The sequence below is a fragment of the Balaenoptera borealis genome (genome assembly GCF_965194805.1).
Source record: "Balaenoptera borealis genome assembly, chromosome: 6".
Taxonomy (NCBI): domain Eukaryota; kingdom Metazoa; phylum Chordata; class Mammalia; order Artiodactyla; family Balaenopteridae; genus Balaenoptera; species Balaenoptera borealis.
In genome coordinates, this window is record NC_138863.1 from 55138804 (window position 1) to 55159614 (window position 20811).

A 20811-nucleotide genomic window follows, 5' to 3' on the forward strand; every position below is an offset into this window, starting at 1 on the left:
AAAACAGTTTCTACATTGTTATTACATGAAAAAAGAGCTGGAAATGTAGTCAGAATAAGCACCCAATCTTCTTTTTTTTTTTTAAATTTTTTTATTTTTTTAATTTATTTATTTTATTTACCTATGGCTGTGTTGGGTCTTTGTCTCTGTGCGAGGGCTTCCTCCAGTTGCGGCAAGCGGGGGCCACTCCTCATCGCGGTGCGCGGGCCTCTCACTATCACGGCCTCTCTTGTTGCGGAGCACAGGCTCCAGACGCGCAGGCTCAGTAATTGTGGCTCACGGGCCCAGTTGCTCCGCGGCATGTGGGATCTTCCCAGACCAGGGCTCGAACCCGTGTCCCCTGCATTGACAGGCAGACTCTCAACCGCTGCGCCACCAGGGAAGTCCCCCAATCTTCTTTACATGCTACTTGAAGTCTTGCTGGAGGTAAAAATATTTACTACTTCCGTGGAAAGGTCATTAGAACATACTATTCACAAAAAACAAGCCTCTTTATATAGTTTATTTAAAATTTGCTGTTTTCTGTGCTCTTACAAATGTAACGTTCTAGTATACAACATCCATTGAAGAGTACAACTCTTATTTTGAGGTGGCACAGAATCGACAATTTTTTTCAGTGGATAATTACTCTTTCATTAGGAAATTTAACTACAAGCTATTTTTCTGTAGAAAGTTGCTTGAAATTCTATCACTTAATATATGATAAAATTTAATTTTTGTATCTCAAAATGACCATATGCAAATGAACAGTACATAACTAATGCCTTTATACCTTCAATTATAAGCAGAGTAATTTCACAGTGAAGTTTTTTCCAATAAAAAGTTTAAAATATATTATTTTCAGGGAAGAAGCTGATCTGGATAAAATAATTTGCAGCTAGACCTCATTATAAAAATATCAGTCAGGTGATCAAAGCATGTTTTGCCACAGAATTTCCCTGTGGCTTCCACCTGCCAGGCCCCATTAGCCAATTAAAAAAATCCTCTTCTTAGGAAGGGGGGTGGGGGAGGGAAGGATTGGGAGTGTGGGGTTAGCAGATGAAAACTATTATGTATAGGATGGATAAACAACAAGGTCCTACTGTAGAGCACAGGGAACTATAGTATCCTGTGATAAACCATAATGGAAAAGAATATGAAAAAAGAATATATATGTATAACTGAGTCACTTTGTTGTACAGCAGAAGTTAAAAACAACATTGTAAATCAACTGTACTTCAATAAAATTAAAAACATAAATAAATAGGGCATTCCTTGGTGGTCCAGTGGTTAGGGCTCTGAGCTTCCACTGTAGGGGGCATGGGTTCGATCCCTGGTCAGGGAACTAAAATCCCACATGCCATGCAGCACCGCCAAAGAAAATTAAAAACAAAACAAAACAAAACAAAACAAAACTCTCCTTGGAGACATAGACCAGGTGTAAATGGGAGTGGAAGGTGGGGCAGGGGAGGTTGACCCTTGGCTTTGAAGGGTAAATTCTGGTTGCGTGGGCTGGTTAGATGCCTCCAGAACACACTTGTAGGGCTCTGGATTAACACAATCTTGTCTTGTAGGTTTCAGAGTTCTGCCCTCCCCACTCTTCACCTTCATATGACAGCCCTGGCAAAGGGACAGAAGTCACAAAAGTGAGGAGAAGCCACAAATGGCAGAGTGAGTCACAAGTTACTGAGCTCTAGGCAGTTTCCAGTTCTTGAAATAGACTTTCTGGGCGACTACTTGAATGTCACTGTGAGAAAAACAACAAACAGGGGCGAGGTAGTGGGAGGTTAGGCCAGCGCACCCTCATTGGAGGTTCCCCCGTCAGCCGCACGATTCCCTGGGGGCTGAGGGTGCTTGTTAAAACGCAGAGTCTCGGTCCACACCCTAGATGTATGGACTCAGTCTTCTGAGGGAAGCTCAGGAATCTGCGCGTAAACCAACATCCAAGATAATAACTTGGCCCCCTGGGATCGACCCATCCACCCGCCCCCAAGGAGCATGATCCCCGCCCCACGTAGAGAACCTACTTTTCTTTCCCAGATTCCATTTCTCTTTTATTCATTCTTGCCTTTTCTCTTCATTCGCATTTAATGTCAATCATGCTGTATTTGACAGTCTCTGGGAAGGTGCTTTGGGGGGCAGGATATAAAGAATAAGCTTTCAACTTGCACAGTAGCCAATGGCAGGAAGTTCACTGGATTCCAGGCACTTCATTTCCATTTCTTTTTCAAAATTAGGTTTAGCAACTTTATTTCCAGATGGGGAGTGAGAAGATTTTAAGAGACGGAAAAGCAGCCTTCCTGAGTACTGGAAGTTTCAAATGTTTGTGACCCAAAAGTGGGGCTGGGGAGGCCAACAATACGTAACTCAGCGTAGGCTACTTCCCTTCTCTTCCTCACCAACATGACGTTATTTCAAGAGCCGTCATTCTGGCTTCCCACGGCTTTGTCAGGTATTCTTTCATTACAAACAAGAGAAAACCACTTCCCAGGGCTTCCACAGCACTGCTGGCAAGTTCAGTGTTACCATTATTTTGGACCCCTAAAAGATGGAAATGAATTAATTAACTTACATGGCTATTTTGATGTGAAAAATAGTTCATTGTTTTCTAAGTATTTCAAATCTCAAGTTTTTACTGGGTTACCAAACCTAGGACTTAATGAGATCTTCTTTCTCTTGCAATATATTATTATTTGACGGTGGATACTGGGGTAGGGGCATGGGAGGGGTTTGGAGGCATACTTCTACCATATGCATACAGCCTTCTAGAAAAATTCCATATGCAATTAATACAAGAAAATACACAGATTTTGAAAAGTGATGAAAGCTGATCAATGATTGCCTCGGGGTGAAGGATGGGGAGGGGGAGGAGAGAGGGATTAGAAAGGGGCAGAGGAAACGATTGGTGATGATGGATACATCCACTATTGTAATTGTGGTGCTGGTGTCAAGAGTATATGCATATGTCAAAATGTATCACATTGTACAGCTCAGATATGTAAAGTTTATTGTATGTCAGTGACACCTCAATAAAACTTAAAAAAAAAAAGTTTCTAGCAGCCACATTATTTCCTAAAGAAATAACTGAATGAAGATAATTAAAGGGGGTGGGGAGTTGCTACCTAGGATAAAAGAAGTGATAGTTTTAGCATTATTCTGTCTTTAACAGTGTTAAGTTGTGCTTACCCCATTAACTAAGAGTAAGAAGAAACAGGTAGAACGCAAATAGGATTATACTTTGCTTTATGAAAACTTGATATTCCTCTTTCCAAAATTGCCCTAATTTATATTTAGAAGGAAGAAATGATAGAAAAAAAATTTTTTTGCAGAAACTAAAAGCATTCCTTTTTTATGTTTTTTCCTACCAATCTGGAGATACCGAGGAAACTAATAATAAATAATTATGGGGTAATTTTTAATCCACGAACATTTAATAGTGTTCCACGGAGCTAAATGCAGTGGTTCTAATATTGATATACTACCCTGCAACTGTGCATAAATGTTGCATATTTTTATAAACACTCAATGACATAGTGCAAAAGAACAGACACGTGTATCCCTGCCCCTCATTATTTCAGGACCAGAGGGAAAGAGAAAATGAATCAAGTAAGATAGTTGTTTTGGAAAACTGAAGTATGCATATGACTGACAGGCCTGTAAGCTGGAAATTATAGGGTATTTTAAGTAACCCATGAGAAATAATGACTTAATTTTTAAAAAAGCCAATTAAAAACAAGCAAAATCTGAGAGTAAATTTGCACCCTGAGTAGCAGCATACTGCCACCTGTAAGCTGCCTTAATCATGGGGCTCATTTGCTTAAGATGTTGGGACTGCTGACTCAGCACAGCAATTTTTAAAAAATTCGTTCTTCTTTAGATATCATTTTGGAAAAATTAAAGCTAGTCCTTTCTTAAACAATTTGCCATTTTCTCGAATAGCGAAGGCTGCAGCAAAGGTTTAACAATTCAGTCACAAATGTATGTTCTTACAATTATGTATTAAAGTCAGGTTTAACAGAATGATTCATGTGATATATATTTTAGATGTATCAATTTCACAAAAGAAATTCAATTAAAACTTAGAGAATCTAATCCTAGTTTGATAAGCACTATTTCTAAATGACTGGGAAGCTTTTTGGAGAAAAAAAAGAAAAACCCAAACATTTTAATCCTAGCTCCAATGACACTTTTTCCATCTTTCCTCCAAAAGAATATTTCTAGAGCACAAAATAGATTCATAATTGTTTAATTAGATACATTTTATATATCCTGAACATAATGGTTCCCATAGAAATAAATATTTTGTACACAAACTTTATTTACTTTGCCACAGTCATAATATACCAACTCGAGTCAAGTGCAAACATTTATTACAACCCCTGGTGTGTGAGGAGCTCTGCTCCCACACTTCATTATCTGGATGACAGAGAACAAGATTAGACAAAATGGATAATCCACAAGGTACTAACAAAATGTACATTCGATTATGATTATAAACCCTTCTCCAGCCAAGGCTGTAATCAGAACTAAGCAAAACAGTCGGATCAGTTTCCTCTTTAACTCCGCCCTCCAGTGCTCCTTGGGGGCAGGACCTAAAGTAATGATTGATTAGTGGAATCGCTAGAAGTCCTGGGGCCAGAATAAGGAAGAGCAGCAAAAGGTTTAGAAAATCGACAACGTGGCATCCTTTGTATGAAAAACTCCTTGGTTTCTCTTACCAAAATACATTTGGTAGTTTTTATGTCACATATAATTGATATGTAATATTAAAAGGTATCTCAAATGAGGTTTATTTTTACGACTGCCTGGAATTTAAAGTAACCCATGAAAAATAATGACTTAATTAAACAACCCAATAAAATAACAGTGAAATCTGAGAGTGAATTTGCACCCTGGGTAGCAGCATATGGAAGCAAAGTAATTAGTTTCAGGTTGGCCTCTACGCCTGCTGGTGTGTGCCGTCGATCTGTTCTGCCTAGCCACGTCCATAGGACCATCATCACTTACTGCTTTCCTTAACGACCAGCTCCAAAACATGAAGGAGCTTACAGTAAATCACAGGGGAGGTATAAAGATATATTAAGTCCACTTCTATCCTAGATTGCTTTAGGGGAAAAAAAAAGTGCCCCTGAAATAAAAAGGTTTATATAAAATTCTAAGAAATAAGTCTTGTTTTATCAAGAATGACCTAATATCTATTCTATCCTTTTGCTGTTTAAACTAGTCTCAAAAGCCCCCAAATTATGCAGATGAAAATCCCGAACAGAATAAGTGTCACAATTCTGTAACCATCAAATAAATAAAAAGTGAGAAAGAAATGGGGGATGGGGCCATTACATTGGTATGAATGTTTGATGGGGAGATTTGTGAATCAGGTATTATAGGAGCGTTACCTAAAACTTGAATTGCTCACTTGAACTGGAATTCTAATCGGGATATCAGAATCTCAAAATAAATGATAAATCTGGGATATTATAAAGAATGTGGTGATTTTAATTAATTTGACATTCTTCTCATTCTCATCTTGAAATCCTAGTCAGAGTTTCAGGTTAGCTCTGACCAACATTTACCTACCTGATTTGTATGTTTAACTTATTAGGTAGTAAAGGTCCATTCTACTAGTTATTCTCTTTCTTAATTAAAACTCACTGCGAGGTACAGTAGTTACTTCCCTCCTGGGTCCTCTTCCAGCTGCCTGATTGATATTATCGTTGGTCACCTGGTGCCTTACCTTCCTACTTGTAGTATCTTCCTATTTGTAGTATCTTTATTTGCAGAATTCTTTCCTTATCTTTAGGCTAAAATCTGGAGACGCTTCAGGGAAATGCTAGTAAATACAGACAAGAAGCACTGTAAATAGTATCTAAAGTTTTACCAATCATGGGAGAACATACTTCTCTGAGGAAGTCAACAAAATTCTAATTACATTCTAATTAAAATTAAAGGCATGTATCTCAGGATGCAGATCAAAGAACGTCAAGATGAATGAGCAGAAAAAGAATTGATAATAAGGGAAATTTTACGACTATGGGGGAAGGCACCCAAGACTTAAAACAGGAATTAAAGACATTGAGACACCGAGGGAGGGTGTTGCTTACATGCTCAGAGCTAGTGATGGATTAGGGAGTTTGCTTGACAATGAAATTTCATTCTAAACCAGTGCATGCTGTACATATAACGTATGGACTCAGATAAAAGGAGGAATGAGTTTCAGGATAACTAAAACTTGCTCCACCTAGTGGAGACTTCAGAGTTTTCCCTTATGCTCTCAGCAGTCTTGGTTTGATAGTGGAATAGCCATTATTAGGAATGCTTTGAGTGGGAGAAACAACACTAAAATCAACACCTCATAACAAAATGTAAGATGTTAGTAACCTTGTTATTAGAGCTTAAAATAACACGTAAAATCTGATGGCAAGAGTCTAAGAATAAAAACATAACAGAATAAAATACACGTGATTTTATAATTCTCTAGGAAAATCTCTAAAGAGATTTTAAAAAAAATATATAGGCATTTAAATAGTTATCTATGTGCAGAAACTCAGGAATACTGATGCAAGTTACTACAAAAGCCTCTATATTAGTGGAGGAAAAAACAAATCCTGAAGTACTCAAAACACATTTCTGTCCCTCACCTCCCCCCATTTTTGTTGGGATGGATAAATTCCTTAGCTTAAGTTTTATATCTCTGCCAATAGCAAGGTAAGTGTTTAATATGTGGTCATGTATCATACAGAAACGCTTGATGAGAATATGAAATATGAATTTGCATAGAACTCATTTAAACATTGCAAATAAGCTTCTAGTGGTCTCTCTTCTGTTCCCAGTGGAATTCCAACAGTGCCAATGGGTTGGGCACAGGATAGATGTGGGTTACACTGTGTTTCACTCAAAATCAGTTATGTTTACAGTACTCCTAAGCCCACAGACAAATTCCATATGCTTTTTGTTATTTCCTTCCAAAGTTTCAACACTGATGCCGTATGTTCAAATCAAATACGGATATTGCCAAATAATAGGGCACAATGGGAGGTTAGGTGGAAGAGGGATGGTTTATTAACTGTACGCAGGACAGGAAACTGACGAGCAACTGAATACAGAGATCTACTTAGCACACCTTTTCCTTCTTGCCCTTCAGACATATGATACAGTAACCAATATATCAAAGTAAAGCACATGTTGTTTACTTTTTTCAATCCATTTGAGTTAGTCTCACAATTCTTCTGATCCCAGAAAGTGAATCATGCCATGATTCAAAAGATCTGTCCTTCACATAAACCTAGGAGCACACATTTAAAAAATGATTTATTGTACATCTTTGCATTTCTTAAGGCATGAACAATGGCGTACAGATGGAACAGGTTCTGAGAAGCATCACGATGTCAAAAAAGCATCGTCTTTTTTGACAAGGCCAGCACAAGTACACCACATCAAACAGACACACTCGACATCTGAGCTGACTGCTGTGGCCCAGGAGCTCCTGCAACGAGGGGATGGCGCTTCCAGAAAAGGACCAAATGCGTGGTTCATATGTCATGTTGCTTTAAACTCTCTGGATCAGCTTTAAGCACCAGTTACAGTTTGTTTTTCTTTTTAGACTCTTCAGACCTTGGATTTTATATTCTGCTCCTTTTATTCTGCTTTTCGAGGAGGGTGTGGACTTTTTTAAGGAATATGGTTGCAGCAAAACAGAAAGGATCTGAAAGTGGTTAGGGGCCTTGTCTAATGCACTTCTGAAAGTCCATTATAAAGATGAATAGAAAAGCAAATGGTCGGTTTTCAGTCGACCCAGAAACCACGCGGAGCTCTAAGAAACATAATTGTGCATAGTTATTTATTCATTCAGAGCGTGTTATGTTGGCTAGCTCTATATTCCCAGTTTACCAAAGAACAGGGCTGTCTACTTTGCTAAACCCAGGGTCCTTTCGCAGCTCCCAGTAGGTGTCGTTAGAAACCCAGGCTTCTCTTTGATTGGCATCAATCACTTTTCTGTGAAAGTATAAAAATCAACATTAGACACAAATCTCATTCAGGTGACCTGCTAATTGGACCCTCTCCTGTAGATAAGATGTGTACATATAAGCAGTACTTGGTAAGCCAGTGAGCATCCTATCTGCTGATTGATGATTTGACTATTTTGACTAGAAATAAATTCACTTTTGTTGTGAAATGTTTGCAATGGAAGTGGGTAGGGTCATGGGGAGAGGGGCTAAGGGCAGGAATAAATCACCTCAAGGCAGGACTAGAAAGTGAAGTGGCCCAAACAGGGACTTCCCTGGTGGTCCAGTAGTTAAGACTCCATGTTTCCGATGCAGAGGGTGCAGGTTCAATCCCTGGTTGGGGAAACTAAGATCCTACATGCCGTGCAGCGTGGCCAAAAAAAAAAAAAAAGTGAAGTGGCCCAAACAAAGCATGTACAAACCTTGTAACTAGAAATTCAGACCCCAGACCCACAAGAATTTTCTCTGCTTCACTTGTGGGGAACGTATGCAACCTCATTAGCTGTAAGAGCCTCCTCAGGGTCCACGCCCAATGAGGGCACTTTCAACATCTAAAGGGCAAGACTGCATTTCTGCTCTAGTGCAGCCAGGAGGTGGCAACTAGAAAGGGTATGAGGGTATTCTGAGCTGATTTGTCCTGGCTATGAAGGGCAACAGATGGATCTGGAAACTACAGCTTAGTCTGTGTGAAGTATCCTGCAAATAATCCTGTAATAATCACCCATGATCATACCATAGAAGGATCAAATCTGAACGGATATAAGCTCCATGTGATAGAAATAAAATTAAATACTAAGGAAGCCAGGATGACCTTGTGCGCAGTGGGGTCCCACCTTATCTCTGGGTGAGGGAGTGGGAACAAGTTTCTACCATTCGAAAAGGTGTAGCTGGAGGACAAAGAGCCTTCTGGGCAAGACCCTCACTCTCTATTGCTGTCCATGAAAGGAAAAGAGATGTCGAGGAAAATTTATTTTTATGGTTACAAACTTTTCACAAGACCAAAATCTGATTCAGTATTTTCACTGCCAAAACCAGTGATGAAAATCAGTTTAATTTTCCACCTCGAAGTTTCCTGGACATAAAACTATCCCTCATTTTATTTTTACCTGGAGTTTTTCATTGCTTGTGGCAACCATTTGCAAAACGTAAAAACTGACTTACTTAAAAAATTTTGGTATATGTTCAAGGTTGTTTTCTTCCATGTATCGTCTTCGAGATCTCTGGAGTTCCTCTACTCTTTGCTTCTCTGCTGCTGCAGCTTCTAAACTTCCTTCTTCCAAAAATCTAAGCAGAAAGCAGTTTATCTTTTAATACGTTACCTTCTTCTCTGAGAACAAAATAATCTCATTTGCCTAAACTTAAATTCTGGTTGCTGTGAACATAACACAGTGAACAGTAATGCTCTGATTACCTCCCTTTGCCCCTTCCCCAGGCCATACTCTCTCTGTCTGCCATCAGTTAACATACTTTCTGTGTATGTGAACTGAATTATTGAATTCAGCAATAAAATGGGAGGAGTGAAAAGTAAGTGGTTGGCTTTGAAGACTTTTCTGTGCTGTCTAGGGTTCCACAACTTGAGATTTTCAGGTTGACTAGAGAGTCTGGGGTTAGGACATCATGAAGTCCCCGGTTGTGCTCCTTTTCCACGTTATCATAAAGCACTTGTTAAAGGCCACAGCATGGAGGATGGTACCTGACTGTTCTCCAGCTACTTTTAGAACAGATTGAGAGGGAAGGAGTTTTCCTGTTTTATTGGAGAGAGTAAAACTAATGAAAAAGGATAAGGTAACAGTTGGGGGAAACTACAAAAGGCCACAGAAAGGAAATGAATAGTAAATGAAATTCAGAAAGGGAATATTGAAATAGAATTGAGAAGAAAAAAGCAGACCCAATGGTGATTTGCAAATATTTAAATTCCAAAATGAGAGCAAAGAACAGGTATACAATATGATACACACTGTACAGGAAGCTTACTGATAAGTTTGAATGTCAAATAGTGAGACTGCATGTTCTAGAGAAAGAGGGGGGAATATGAGAGAACTAAATAGTAGAACATTCAATACTGGGAACATTTTGGCAGAAGACAGATGAAGCCACAAAGACACTGGGAACAGAAAATGATCTTGGATACAATTTGTATGACATATAGAATTCTTTTTTTTTTAAATTAATTAATTTATTTATTTATTTTTGGCTGTGTTGGGTCTTCGTTTCTGTGCAAGGGCTTTCTCTAGTTGCGGCGAGCGGGGGCCACTCTTCATCACGGTGCGCGGGCCTCTCACTGTCGCGGCCTCTCCCGTTGTGGAGCACAGGCTCCAGACGTGGAGGCTCAGTAGTTGTGGCACATGGGCTTAGTTGCTCCGCGGCATGTGGGATCTTCCCAGACCGGGGCTCGAACCCGTGTCCCCTGCACTGGCAGGCGGATTCCCAACCACTGCGCCACCAGGGAAGCCCCTGACATATAGAATTCTTGTAAGAAGCAAAACTAATTCTGTAGGAATGGACAACATGAGTACAGAACAATGTAAGAATAATTAAAAAAAAAAAAGAATCAGAAGGTATTAAAGGTACTGTATTTTGAGTATATCTCACACCCCAGGGGATCAAAAACACGTTGGGAAAACTCCACACTTTGACTCAAAGTATTTCTAGGTACCCCTGTATCTTATCCTCTTATTCTTCACTGAAATGGATAAAGGGGATCAACTGTATGGTGATGGATAGAAACGAAATTTTTGGTATACACAGGTATACAGGAGTAGAAATATAATGTTGCATACATGAAAATTATATAATGTTACCATATATGTAATGTTATAATTATATAATGTAACACCAATGTTACTTCAATAAAAAATTTTTAAAAGAAGATAGTCCAGGCTTCCCTGGTGGTGCAGTGGTTGAGAGTCTGCCTGCCAATGCAGGGGACATGGGTTCGATCCCTGGTCCGGGAAGATCCCACATGCTGTGGAGCAACTAAGACCGTGCACCACAACTACTGAGCCTGTGCTCTAGAGCCCGCAAGCCACAACTACTGAGCCCGCGTGCCACAACTACTGAGGCCCGCGTGCCTAGAGCCCGTGCTCCGCAACGAGAGGAGCCACCGCAATAAGAAGCCCACGCACCGCAACGAAGAGTAGCCCCCGCTCACCGCAACTAGAGAAAGCCCTGCGCGCAGCAACAAAGACCCAACACAGCCAAAACTAAATTTAAAAAAAAAAAAAAAAAAAAGATAGTCCATGTTATAGAGTAATAGAACTATAGAAGTACAAACACTGAGGTGAGGAGTGATTGTGTGAAGAGTTCAATAATTTGCAGACCTTTGGTAAATTGGTGGGGGGGCACTTTTTGTTAAAAAACATCTGTGTTACCTTCTGCGGGGAACTTTTGTTGAGCTAATCTTCTATTATGATCATCCTCTGAATGCTCTTTACCTAGGTAGAAGACTCAGCTATTACTGAGTGAATAAGGGAATGAATGATTCAATGAATAAATAAATGATGGTGGCGAAAGTCTTGATGACTTCTGTAAGCACCATGCCATGACCTAGTGTTCATTTTAAATACCACTGCCCTGCTCACCTCTGATCTGGCCGGAATCGGGCATCTGTTGGTGGAAGGAGATCTTTTAGTACAGGATCTAACTCATTAAGCTCAATAGCGAACCTTGTGAAGCCATAGTAGAGCTCATAGTTGGTCGGCATGGAACCTGGAATGAGGCCAAGGAACCACTGTGAGAGGCAAAGAGGCTTACAGAACATGCAGAAGCTGACTTAACTCAGGTGCTTAATTAATACTCACATTAACATCAAATTTACAGTCATAAACATTAGATTACAATTTTTTTTAAAGGATTAATGATTATTTGCACACTTAATTTAAGACACTGGGTAAATAATCAGTATCTTCACCCTCCTCTCAAATAACTTGAAGATCACCACTTTCCAATGTAAATGCTATTCTTATTCCCCGACGAGTTGGATATTACTGTTAATTTTGCAGTCATTGTTTGTTTAGATATACCCACATATACCCACATATACCCAGTATGGTTGCTCACTGTTCCTTCTTGTCTGTCTGACCTTTTATGTGGGATGATAAAGGTGCATCTTTTGGAAATTCATTTAGTGAGGATCTGTTTGTGGTAAATATTGTTTTCTTTCTCTATAAATGTTGATATTTAATCATAGTTTTGAAAGAGGCCTCATTTCTTGAAATATCAAGTGCTCTTATTTTCAGAGTGTGGTAAGTCTTACTCTGCCTGGGTTCCTTTTGTGTTTTGTGATTTTTGACTGTGAGCTCTTGTCCCTTGGATCTTCATCTGTGGGAATTCTTAAGGCCTGGGATCAAGTTGTTTTTTCTTTTTTTTTTCTGGCCGTGCTGCGTGCCATGCAGGATCTTAGTTCCCCAACCAGGGATCGAACCTGCTCCCCCTGCACTGAAAGTGTGGAGTCTTAACCACTGGACCTCCAGGGAAGTCCCTACAAATTTTTTAAGTGAACTAAATCGGTTTTATTTTGTTAAATGGGAAACTTTATGTTGATGATCAGAACTGATAGATTCATATATTTAATAAAATCCAGCTTTTAAAATAAAATTTTGTACATACAGTAGTCTTCACTGGCTAATTTTTCTCTCAAATACCCAACCGGGTAACTAAGTGCTTGGGTGACTAACTATGAGCATTAAGATTTCACCAAAAAACACTTACAATTTACTTCCATTTAGAAAAGAAAAAGATTCAGATCTAAATTAATGTTTACTGGCACTTTCAAACTAAATTCGACAGCAGGATCTTTGTAGGCTCTGCTCATTAATGCGCTCCAAGCTCCTAGAACAAAGCCTGATGCTTAGTCAGTACTCAATACATAACTGCCAAATGAATGAACTAACCACTCTACCAGCAGGGAATTTAAATACTCATTGAGGAAACCAACAACTAATTTTAAAGTTAGGGATTAACTGACAAAATTCCAACGAAAATAAATGTCATGTGGAGTCTTGTTCCATTTGTACTTGATAGTCAATTATATGCTAGTGTATTACCAGAACTCTCTTGATGTCTTTTATTAAATGTCAGCATATTGCAGCTCTTTGATGCTCAAGTAAAAAGATCACTTATTCTGGTTAAATTATTGAATTTGTGGATTATGGATGTTTGCAGGCTCTCCTTTGTTTTACTAAAACAGAGAATAAATAACACGAGTAGGGATTTGAGTTTGTATATTTCAATTATTCCAATAGTTTAATAAGTATACCTAGCTTTTGAAATGCGGTTATTACATTTAGAGAGATTTTACATGAAGCCCAATCTCTGACCACACGTCAGATTTGGTCTCAATTCTACAACTCCTTACTATCAAATATTGGAATTTATTTAACTTGTAGATTGAGTATAAATGTAAATATTATTGTCTTAAGCATCTATGTTTTTAATCTATTAAAAGAAAACATAAGGTGTACCGCATGGGATGATCTGATCTTCCCTACCTTCTGCCACTCATGGCGCCCCCCTGAGGCAGGACACTCATGCCGGTCTCACCTGGTCTCCAGATGCACTTGGCGGAAGGGGCCACACCGCAGAATAGCCCTTCATGCCACTTCCCAAACAGCCGGTGCACCACCTTCCCTTCCTGATCCATCACAACCCCCTGGACTTCATTCACATTGGAATTCCAATAATTCACCTGGAGAAACCAAACTCCAGTTAAAACACTCTATCTCTTTAATAACACCAATCCCTGTAATTTCCACGTGGAAAAATTTCTTAACCTTGAAGTTTCTCATGCAAACCATTTCCAGGCATCTATCTCAAAATGTTTTGCATGGAAGGGTGGCCATCTAAGTGTTAGCTGGCTTAACTTTTAAGAAAGGGATGACCCCATTCCATGTTAGAGCATGATAGCACAGCCCAGAGAAGGCTCAGTTTCTATCTTAACTGAATATTAATTTATAGGTTAGCAAATTCTTCCTCCCATTGTCCTGTCTTGAACTACCCTTGGCTCATGGATTTTAATGATTTTCAATTGGCAACACTGGAGAAATAGCTTGTAAAATAATTTTCATAGTAGCTGTAAATGACTAAATTTAATCAGAAACACCTTGTTCTAGCTCTCTTCCAGCCATGCTCTTCCTCAAGGGGTCAGAAGTCTGCGGGAATTTACCCATCTGGATCCCATGGCCCCTATTCTAGATCAGGCCCCAAGTATGCAGGACCCTAGAATTCCTTGTCCAAATGGCTCTAAGCGGGGCTTCCCTGGTGACGCAGTGGTTAAGAATCCACCTGCCAATGCAGGGGACATGGATTTGAGCCCTGGTCCGGGAAGATCCCACATGCCACGGAGCAACTAAGTCTGTGTGCCATAACTACTGAGCCAGCGTTCTAGAGCCCGTGAGCCACAACTACTGAGCCCACGTGCCACAACTACTGACGCCCACGCGCCTAGAGCCCATGCTCCGCAACAAGAGAAGCCACCACAGTGAGAAGCCCGTGCACCGCAACGAACAGTAGCCCCCTCTCGCCACAACTAGAGGAAGCCCGCGTGCAGCAACGAAGACCCACCGCAGCCAAAAACAAAAAAAACCACAAATGGCTCTAAGCTTATTCCACAGCCTGCACAGGCTTTTCCTTGGATTTATCGTTAGGCCTGAGGGGTGGCCAAGGGTGGCTGTTTGAGGGGGTGTGGACTGGACTGCCTACACATGTGTTTGCAGCCCCCTGCAGTGCGGGGCAGAGCTGGGGGTGGGAAGCAAGTGGGGAAAGCTGTGGGCCAGCCTGGTTCTCCTGCGCTGCCAGGTTTCCAGCTCGGTGTTCCCAAGTGTCCAACCTGGACTTGCAGGATTTGTCAAAAAAGGTACTTTTGTCAGCATGAAAGGATAGAACATATTTTATCTGACAGCTTGTGGGCTTGATTTACATACTTTAAATATTTACACATACGGTATGGGGACTGCCATTTGTACTCTTGCCCTGAGCTCTGCAAATATTAGGGGCAGGCCTAAATCGAAGTTTCTCCTAGCCTAGAAAACTAAGTGCGCACAGCTACTGTCAGGCACGACCCAGTCAGCGCAAATAGTGATCCTGGCTCTTCAGTTCTGAGCCACCTAATCAGTCTATAAGAAAAAAAGGAAAAAAGAAAAATATCTAACATCTTCTCTTGTTAACAAAGGTACTGCTTTTTGTTGAACTTAGTTAAGATTATATAATAATGGCAGAGTTGGATAAGCTTATAGGGACTGAAAGCTATCATCTCTATGCATCTTCAGAAAATGACAAGTGCGATATATTTAGTTCCCTAAAATAAGATCACTTGAATATGTTGTAATCAAGCGGAATATAAATAGAATATAAACCAGGAGACTTGTTATAGGCAAGAAGTACTCTCTGGAATTTTACTTAATGAACTGGCTGCTTAAAAAGAAAATTCTTTAAAAAGAATTTTTTTTTCCTCTTTCAAGATGGTGCCTTTGTTGACCTCTACACCGTCAGACGTCTGCATGCCCGGAGCAACTCCACCAGTTGGTTCTGCTTTCTTATCTAAAATGTCCCTAAGGATCAATGATACAGAACTAACTCACTTGCTGCTGCTTAAGGTAATTGTTTTATTTCTTCCTTAGGAAGCATTTTATGTATCTTTCCTTTGCTATTGTAAGATTATTTACCTTGACAAATGTGAGTTTGCAAATGCAAACACTGCTTTTGGTATTTCTAATGGTTACTTCTCCATAATGCTCTATCCATCTCCTCCCACTCAGGATGTTGTGTATGCACGTGGTGACCTTATTCCACACATAGCAATCTCCATACCTAGTGAAGAATACAGCACTGATTAAAAACAGTGAAGGTAACAAATAAATATTACTGTTTCTACCAATGAGAATATTCTTTAGCCATAGCTTTCTTTCCCTTCATCTTTCTCTTATTTCTTTCTTGGAAGTTTCTATGTGGTCAAGGTCATTTATGACATGATTCATTCATTTAAGGAACATTTCAGTGCTTTCTATGGGCCAGGTGCTAAAGCTACTAAGTTGAATAGGGTCTGTTTCCTGCTCTCCTGGAGCCAATAGTACGGTAGGGATAGATGGACGCTTATAAGAGCACAGAGGAGTGTCCTTAATCTGCCTGGAATGTGGGGCGAGCGGCAAGGAAGATTTTCTAGGGGAGGCTGGGTCTGGTCTAAGCTTGCAGGGTGGAGAGGAAGGTACTACAGGCTGGGAAAGGCAGAGACGAAGCCACAGAGGCCAGAAGGGCACAATGCATCCGGGGGCCTGTGTGTGGCACACTTCAGGTGAGTGGGTGTGACGGGAGGTAAGGTTGGAAAGGTGGGACAGGGCAGAGCAGCCAAGGCCCTCAATGAACCACCAGTGAGTCTGGATTTACCCTACAGGCAATGGGCCACTACAGTAGGGTCCTAGGGAGGAGACAGTAGGGTGTGCATTCAAGAAAGGCTACTCTGAGGACATTGTTTCATGCTGTGAGTTAAGGCCAAATATGTGAATAATTCTTTGGGAAAAGACTGACGAGCATAGATGGCATAAATCTAATACAAATTCTGGAGAGTAAGGTTACCGAGTTTCTGCCAAGGAAGGCGATGACAAAGTTTCTACTCACCTTTAAATTTGCACATTACATATATGTTCAAATAAACCAGTTTCAAAATAAAATGCTTCTGGGTTTCTAAAAAATTTATGAATTGGTATGATGTAGGCACTATGGAAAACTCTCTTCCTCATGAGTTTGTAAATACTGAAAGTTTATTTTGTGGTTCTGGGAATTCCTCCCTCTCCCCATCATCCTCTATATTGAATCTACCAGCAAATTCTGTCATTCAAATAGACTAAAACAAAACAGAACAAAAATCAACCAAATGAAGAAAGAAAGAAAAACAATCAAACCTTTGGCCTCAATGAAAACTTCAATTAATTTTAAGATGTACAAGCTATATCCTCTAGAAAACAACCATAAAAGGATTCTATCACTTCCTTAATGAACTAAACATTAAAAATAGTGCCTGGATCTAAGATGAACTCAAAAGTGAAAGTATAAATTATATAAAAAAGAAATGGCTAAAAAGAGCCATTTTAGTTTGCATTTTATTTTCATATAAAATGCAAACTAATGTGGTGACTGGGACAGGCGGGCGTTGACTGATGAATGCAGGATGTGAAGAGATAAAAAGGAAGCTTCGACACATCTGCTAAAGTTCTCATTAGCTTTTGTCGGGGCCCAGTCTCAAAACTTCGGTGAGGTTAACAGAAACATTGGCCATACAGGGAAATGGCCCCTTGGCACCTTCTAGAGCTTCAAATAGCAATTTATGATTTAAAAAAGCAGATAGGAGACCAAAAGGAAGATGAGCACAACCTACTTTGGAAGCATGGCATTCAGGGTTCCCACAGGCAGGATTTCCATCGACTTCCCCCAGAACTTGTTTTTCCATCTGATATCTAAACGACATAAGGCAGAGGACAAGAAATATACACTCCATATCTAATCATTTACTATAGAAAAATGAACTTTTGTATTACACTTTATATTTTACAAAGGAAACTTTTGTAATCCCAACTGATTCTATAGTGTTGCTTTAATAAGACAAGTGCCTGAGGATGGCCCAAGGTGAGAAGATTAACTGTGAAACCCCCCCCCCAAATATCTATGTATATTTTTCCATAATATATGCTCTATATGTGTTTTCAACAAATAAAATTGGTAAAGTCTTGGAATAACCTGTGTGTGTATGTGTGCACATTCACATCCACACATACATAGACTCTACTCGGCGTTAACGTCTCCACAAATATCGTTTTAAGTTTTAACTAAATGGTGGAAATATTTTATATATATATATGTATATACGTGTGTATGTGTATGTGTGTGTGTGTATGATGTATAGAAAAAGTAATTGCAGATTGTGGTATGGCAGTACAATTGATTTATATATATATTTAAAGAGTTACATGACTTGGGAGAACAGTAAAAAAATAATGCCTCTAAACACAGATAGGTAAGATTTATGAGAAAGTGGGATTAACTTAATGAACATGTTCCCATACTGGTTGTTAAGATACCACCCAGGGCCCAGCACTTCATCTCACATGATGGCTTTATGTTTTACTTGTGGTCACTCAGGTGTATCTGTGCATTTGTCATAACTGCCCAGTCTCATTCTGATGAAATAAGGGAGCTTAGTGCTATCTCCATAAAATTTCTGACTCTTTGTTATGAACAAGAAATGATTTACTTTCTTAATCTGCAATAAAGTACAGTCACAGTGCTGCTCTATCATTTCATATCCTTTTTAGGTTGAGGAAGTACATGTGAGAAGAGTCATTCTGTGATCAGTGAAGTACCCTTTTGACCTCCCCTGAATGTGAGGGAACTATTCACACTTAATGGTAAATTTACATACATATTTTTTTCTTTCTAGAGGGGTTTTGAAACTTTTTATTCTAGGCGAGTTTGCAACATTCTAATCGAACAATGGGTATTGATTTAGTAGAGACTTCAATCCAAACCCCCAAGCCTCAATGAGTTAAAGACCAGAAATCACTGCAATGTATATATATCTAAATAGACTGTGACCACATATGACATGTTCTAGAGCCTTCTTTGAGGATTAAGATCTCTTGGCACACCCTCAAGAAGCAAGAAGCCAGCAGATACAACCTCCATGCTAAAGATGCAGACAATGAGTTGAATGAGGTAAAGGAATAGCCCTGAGCTGGCATAGTCAGCACAGAGCTCTGCTGTCCCATAGGGCTTTGCTTCCTAAATAAATAATCCCATCTCTTGGATGACATGGTTCCATCTTTAAATCAGGAAATCTAATTTCTCAAACTGAACTCCACACCAACTACCAATATTCTCTGAGTTCTAAAAGTAGAAATCTAAACTGAGTACTTTGGAAACTAGAAACTTTCTCATAGGCTCATCAATTGGATTTTGAAGTGATAATTGAAATACAAACCTTGCCAAAACACAAAATTCTTGGATTCACAGTGACAGGCAGAAATGGGTGGATGATGGCTAACCTGGTAGTTAAAAACAAAAAATGACATCAGTGTTAGAACTTCCATAAATGATAATTTTTTACAACGTATATTGGCTACCCCCAAATAAAAACTACTCAACTCATCCATCTCTATTAGTGAATTCTTCTCAAAATGTATAAGTAAATTACTGAATCTTTAACTTTTACAACTTCATGCTTAAACACATTTAGAGGTTGTAGTTATATTGATAGGCTAAGTGAATTTTCTGTTAACTAGTATTATAACCCACCTCAATCAGATGTTTACAAAAAGCTATTTTCATCATCAAACAGCACTCCTACAGTTTCTACACAGAAACTCACTGAGTCCAGTGCGACTTACCTGTTCTGAGAAAAAACGGAATCCTTTGTCCTCTCTAATGCATTCATAAGTCTCCCCAAGGACAGGGTTGAATGGCTTACTTCCTGCTCTGAAATAGGTGGAGCAATATCCTGAAACTGCAAATGCAGCAATAAGAACCTGTTAAAACATTTAAGAAAGGAAAATCATATAGGAGAGACTACTTCCAGGTCTGTTTGTCCCTTATTCCTCTAGATTTTATACACCCCCATCAGTGGGTGCTCATTTGATGGCATTTGCGTTTTCTATTTTTTGCACAGACTCTTCCTATACTCATAGGGAAAAAAAGATAATTGAAAATGAGGTTAAACTCTCTGCATGGGAACCAGCAGACAACTGAAGCCAAATATTCTTCATTCATCTGTCTGTCCAATTTCCCGAGTATCACGGAGTTCAAAGGTTCTGAAAGCCAGTGTATAGGTTATGCCATTTGCACAATCTTAGCAGGAGGGTTGTGGCTGGTGGTGCTTTTCAGAGGGCAGGTCAAGTTTTGCACAATCACATGGAGTAGAGGCCAGGGCAAAGAACAAACAGGAGGTTACTTTCTCAGACCTAAGTTCCTGAACAAATGGGCTCCCCTGGCATTCAGGAAAAGCTGATAAAGCAAGGCTAGGCATGTCTTAAACCTGTAAGGAGCGTGATACCTTTACATTCTAACTTTAGAACCACCCAGAACCAAGAATAAGTCACAAAGTGTGTATCTTTCAGTAGAGGTATCTGGATCTTTTTGGCCCTGCCTGGTTTATGCAAATGGATTCCTCTTACCTAGGAGGTGAGAGTATTAGGCAACAACCAAATATGCTATCATAATGAATTCTGCCTTAGCCCAGGTCTAGGGTTGGCAAATCTCCAAAGGGCGCTGCTCTGTTATTTATTACCATGCGCTCATAGGGACTGTCCGTTTCCGAAGCCTTGTCCAGAAGCTCACTATACTCCATTTCCTCGCAGAGGTGCTGCAGAGTATTGAGTGGCTCGTTTAGCTCCACAGGCATGGAGACTTTAGACAGGTCTTTACCAATGTTGTTCCTCAAGATATTCCATAGGTTAATGTTACTGGTGTCAGGACAGGGAGCTGGCAGGCGTGCTCGACGGCCGTTTCGGAAGGCTCCTCCTGTAAGCTCCCCGTTCAAGACTGGAAGAGGGAGAAAGAGGAGAATCACAGTGAAAGAGATCTTGCTTTTCTTATTTCCCAGAACCTGGGAGGGTAGGAACTCTTTCAAATAATTCTGATTGTGATACATTTCTTAAGCCTTCATTATACTCTCTCAAGAGGGAAGAGGATTATTTCAATACAAGGTTGCTGATAAATGCACAAAACATCAATGTATAGTTTTTTAAACAAAGTGTTAAATATACTCAAGTATTATACAATAAAAGACAAGTCAAACTTCTAAAAATTAAATATAGTTAATATGAAGGACACAAAATTTTGGTTTTGGCAC

At 39.6% G+C, this 20811-nt stretch overlaps 1 protein-coding gene across 13 annotated transcripts in view; it reads right to left on the reverse strand.

Moving 5' to 3' along the window:
• Positions 1 to 4209: 4209 nt before the first annotated feature.
• The window catches only part of OSBPL6 (oxysterol binding protein like 6), a 198344-nt gene continuing 181742 nt past the window's right edge, over positions 4210 to 20811 (reverse strand). For 12 of the 13 annotated variants that reach the window (XM_082395628.1, XM_082395623.1, XM_082395629.1 and 9 more), the window contains 9 exons: positions 20248 to 20501; positions 19352 to 19489; positions 18946 to 19009; positions 17347 to 17425; positions 15641 to 15785; positions 13521 to 13665; positions 11561 to 11687; positions 9141 to 9263; positions 4210 to 7968 (listed from right to left, as the gene is read on the reverse strand). In XM_082395628.1, the coding sequence (XP_082251754.1) occupies positions 7860 to 7968; positions 9141 to 9263; positions 11561 to 11687; positions 13521 to 13665; positions 15641 to 15785; positions 17347 to 17425; positions 18946 to 19009; positions 19352 to 19489; positions 20248 to 20501 (1184 nt within the window). In that variant the 3' untranslated portion in view covers positions 4210 to 7859. Of the gene's footprint in view, positions 7969 to 9140; positions 9264 to 11006; positions 11414 to 11560; positions 11688 to 13520; positions 13666 to 15640; positions 15786 to 17346; positions 17426 to 18945; positions 19010 to 19351; positions 19490 to 20247; positions 20502 to 20811 lie in introns of those variants that run through there. The other variant, XM_082395625.1, reaches the window with a different exon arrangement.